We start from the raw sequence: 3,961 nt of genomic DNA on the forward strand, positions 1-3,961 counted from the left end.
CTGTATAGCCCTGGCTGTCCTGGAGCTCACTCTGTAGACCAGGCTGGCCTCGAACTCAGAAATCCGCCTGCCTCTGCCTCCCGAGCGCTGGGATTAAAGGCGTGCGCCACCACGCCCGGCCCTTGCTGATTCTTGAACGATGTTTGCAAGTGGACTGAGCTGCTGCTGCTGATTCATATGAACTGAACTTCTGATATCCTGACAACTCAGATTAGATTTGCTCCAAAGAACTAATTTTAAACAGGTCCACAACCCTGGTATTCTAAAAACCTTTCTTTTCCACTACCTCTGGTGGATGGTGGGCTAGAAGGGAGGTTAAATGAGCCGGGCAGTGTAGCACATGCTTTTAATCCCAGCTCTTGGGAGGCAGAGGCAGGTGGATTTCTGAGTTTGAGGCCAGCCTGGTCTACAGAGTGAGTTCCAGGACAGTCAGGGCTAAACAGAGTAGACCCTGTCTTGAAAAAACAAAAAAACAAAAACAAACAAAAAAAAAAACAAAAACAAAACAAACGAATCTGTTCATCATAAATAAAAAAGATAAACTATGGAATGAATTTAGCTGATGCAGTAGTTAGAAGCAATAAGCTAGATTTATGTAAAAACCCATGGATAGATTTCAAAAATAATTTTGAGTACAAAAAAAACCCCAAACCCCAAAACGTTAGGGCAAGATTGCTCCGCAGGCAGAGGCACTTGCCACATAAGCCTGACAACAGATAGCCTAGCACACGTACCCATAACACATACACACACACAGTTTAAAAAGTAGAACTTTATTTAAAGTAAACTCTATTACATATAATTTTGTGAATTTTTAAACCTATATAAATACATGTTTACGACAGATCACTTGGAAGTGAATGAAGGCAATAGGACTGGAGATAAAAGGAGCCATAACACTACAAATACAAGAGCCTTAGCTGGGTGTGGCTTAACCTAGATACTCACCTTTAATCCCAGCACTCAGAAGGCTGAGACAGGCAGATCTCAGTGAGTTCAAGACCAACTTGGTCCACAAAGAGAGTTCCAGGACAGCCAGGTACCCAGAGAAACCTTGTCTTAAAAACAAAACACAAAACAAAAATTCCAAACAAACAAACAAAAAACCCAACTCAAAAAACCCACCAGAGAACTTGATAAATGCTCAACATTCCACTCCCATCTTCAACCCTAGGCAACTGTGTGAAAACAGAAAAAAGGATGCGGGCCTGAAAGGAAGATACATGGCACCAGAAGCCAACGGTATTGATGCCCTAATGCAACCCTCTGCCTCCAGAATCGTGAAGACACACTCTTCACATATTGACCGTGGCATTTGGTTATGGAAAGCTGAATGGGTGAATGAGGCTAATTCAGGCCCATATATAATGGAGATTATGGCCAGGTGTGGCAGGGACAGGGGGAACCTATGTGAGCTCAAGACTAACCGGATGTACATGAAGTTTTGGGACAGCCAGGAGTCATAGTGTGATCCTGTTTCAAAACACACAAACCACATAATGGAGATTATGAATAATTTAGATCTGCGCAAAGTTGTTTTTGAAGCAAATACTGCTCTTCTATCCTGTTAGTATCTATTTGTCTTTCTTGCTTCCCAGTTGGAAGCTGTGAACTTCTAACTTGTTTTCTGTGGTAATACATACCAGTGTTAAACCCTGAATATGAAGGTGGCTCACACCAGAATTCTAGCATTCAGGAGGGTGAGGCAGAAGGTTCGAAACAAATTAGAAGGCAAAAGTAAGTCCCAGGACAGTCTAGAGTTATGTGTGAGATCCTGTATATACACCAAAACCAAACCATGCATCACATCTGAAGGGCTAACATAGAAGTTGATGGTACAGTCACACTTGAACATAGTGGATAGAGCCCACTACAAAGACAACACAAAAGTAGCCCATTTGGGGATTGGAGACATGGCATGAATGCATGCATGAAGCCAGATGCATAAACATATACATAAATAAATGGTGAAACCTTTTTTCAGGTAGGCTGACAAACAATTAAAACACACGACCCCCCTGCTGGGCGATGGTGGAGCACGCCTTTAATCCCAGCACTTGGGAGGCAGAGGCAGGCGGATTTCTGAGTTCAAGGCCAGCCTGGTCTACAGAGTGAGTTCCAGGACAGTCAGGGCTACACAGAGAAACCCTGTCTCAAAAAACAAAAACAAAAAAACAAAAAGAGGTGGGGAGGAAGCCCAGCTCTGTGAGCTACACCTTAAAGCAACAACAGATGCAAACAAAGATCATCTTTCTCTATTCTGTATAACCAACATGTTCTTTTGTTATTTTTGAGACACAGTTTCTCTGTCCTGGCTGTCCTAGAACTAGATATGTAGACCAGGCTGGCCTCGAACTCACAGAGATCTGCCCACTTCAGCCTTGGGAATACTGAGATTAAAGGTGTAGGCCACCATGCCTGACAGCCTTTTTGAGAAGTAAAAAAAAAAAAGAGTAGGTTTAAAAATATATTTACTTAATTTAATGTGTCTGAGTGCTTTGCCTGCATGTATGTATGTATACTATGTGTGTACTTGGTGCCCAAGGAGTTAAGAGTGTCAGATCAACTGCTTGAAACTGGAGTTACAGATGGTTGTAACCTACCATGTGCATCCCAGGAAATAAACCTGAGTCCTCTGCAAAAAAAGTAAGAGCTCTTACCTGGAGCCGTTGTGCCAGGAAGCAGTAACCCCAAAAGACCACTAAGGAGTAGATTCTGATGCAATCCCATTAGGGTCTCTTTATTCAAGCTAGAGCTTGGGACATATGACGCAGGCGAACGGGAGGGGCCCTGAGACCAGTTTCAGGCAAGCATTTATAGAGGCAAGAAGGGGGCATGTAGCCTGGTACACAACTTATTGGGGGGCCATTATGGCCTTTAACATAATTGGCTGGTGCTGAAAGCCAAACCATAAACTTAACCTCTGCTTTCCTCCCGACTGGAGGTTGTTAGGAAGTGAAGTGTCAGGGGCAGGCCTGTAACCTGTAGGTGCAGATTTGTTAGGGAATAACCTGGAAACTGGTGCAAGGTGCCAGTTTTTAGTTAACTTAAGTTCAACCTTAGGTCAGGTTCTCTAAGATGGAGTCTGAACCCAAAAGACTGGGTCTCTTGAAAGGCAATCACTTTACCCTCAGCTATCTCCCCTAAATTGACATCATTTTTCCAATCAGAAAATAAGTGGGAGGAAAAAGACACACATAGCAGTGACAGGAGGGGGAGAGGAGAGTAGCATGGGACACAGGAGAAGGAGAGGAAAGAGAGGCAGCATGGGACCCAGGAGAAGGAGAGGAGGGCAGCATAGGCTACCTCTAGCACTATCCAATAGCTACTCTAGCTACAGGAAGGAGACTTCCTACAGAAATCCATAAACCTCAGGACTTAAATATCAAAGAAAATAACCAGAGAACTTACCCAGAGCCTGAGGGGATGCTGAGCATCTCTTTGACATTCCAGACATTAAAATTCATTTTTTGTGCTTCTATGAGAGAGAACAGAGAAATCTTCTCAGAGGATTGATACAGTACATTTTCAAATGTACTAATTACATGTAGGAACATTCCAACAGTTTTGTTCTGATCCAAACTGGTGAAAAACTCCACTACTAATGTGTCAGAAATGGACCTTTTCTGTTACCAAACTGTACTATGAACCAGATGTGACAGTTAGAAACCTGCAATCTTAACTTTAGGAGGTAGAAGCAGGAAAACGGGAACAAAAATCAATGGCCAACCTAAGCTTCATCTATAGAGAGATCTGTGAATGTAAAGCCAGCCTTGTCTACATAGTGAGTTCCTGGCCAGCCAGAGGACATTATTCAACCTTGTGATAGGGGGCTAGAGAGATGGTTCAGCAGTTAATACCACTGGCTGCTTTTCCAAAGGACCTAGATTTGATTCCTTGCACCCACATGGCTGGCAGCTCCCAACCATCTTTAACTTCTGTCCTAAGAGACCTGTGGAGG

At 43.3% G+C, this 3,961-nt stretch overlaps 1 protein-coding gene across 1 annotated transcript in view; it reads right to left on the minus strand.

The window, feature by feature from the left end:
* The window catches only part of Ccdc36 (coiled-coil domain containing 36), a 23,631-nt gene extending 20,158 nt beyond the window's left edge, over positions 1-3,473 (minus strand). Inside the window, exon 1 of the mRNA XM_021205899.1 lies at positions 3,412-3,473. Coding sequence (XP_021061558.1) covers positions 3,412-3,467 — 56 coding nt within the window. The 5' untranslated portion in view covers positions 3,468-3,473. The remainder of the gene's footprint in view (positions 1-3,411) is intronic.
* Positions 3,474-3,961: the final 488 nt, after the last annotated feature.

The sequence above is a fragment of the Mus pahari genome, chromosome 10 (assembly GCF_900095145.1).
Source record: "Mus pahari chromosome 10, PAHARI_EIJ_v1.1, whole genome shotgun sequence".
Taxonomy (NCBI): Eukaryota; Metazoa; Chordata; class Mammalia; order Rodentia; family Muridae; genus Mus; species Mus pahari.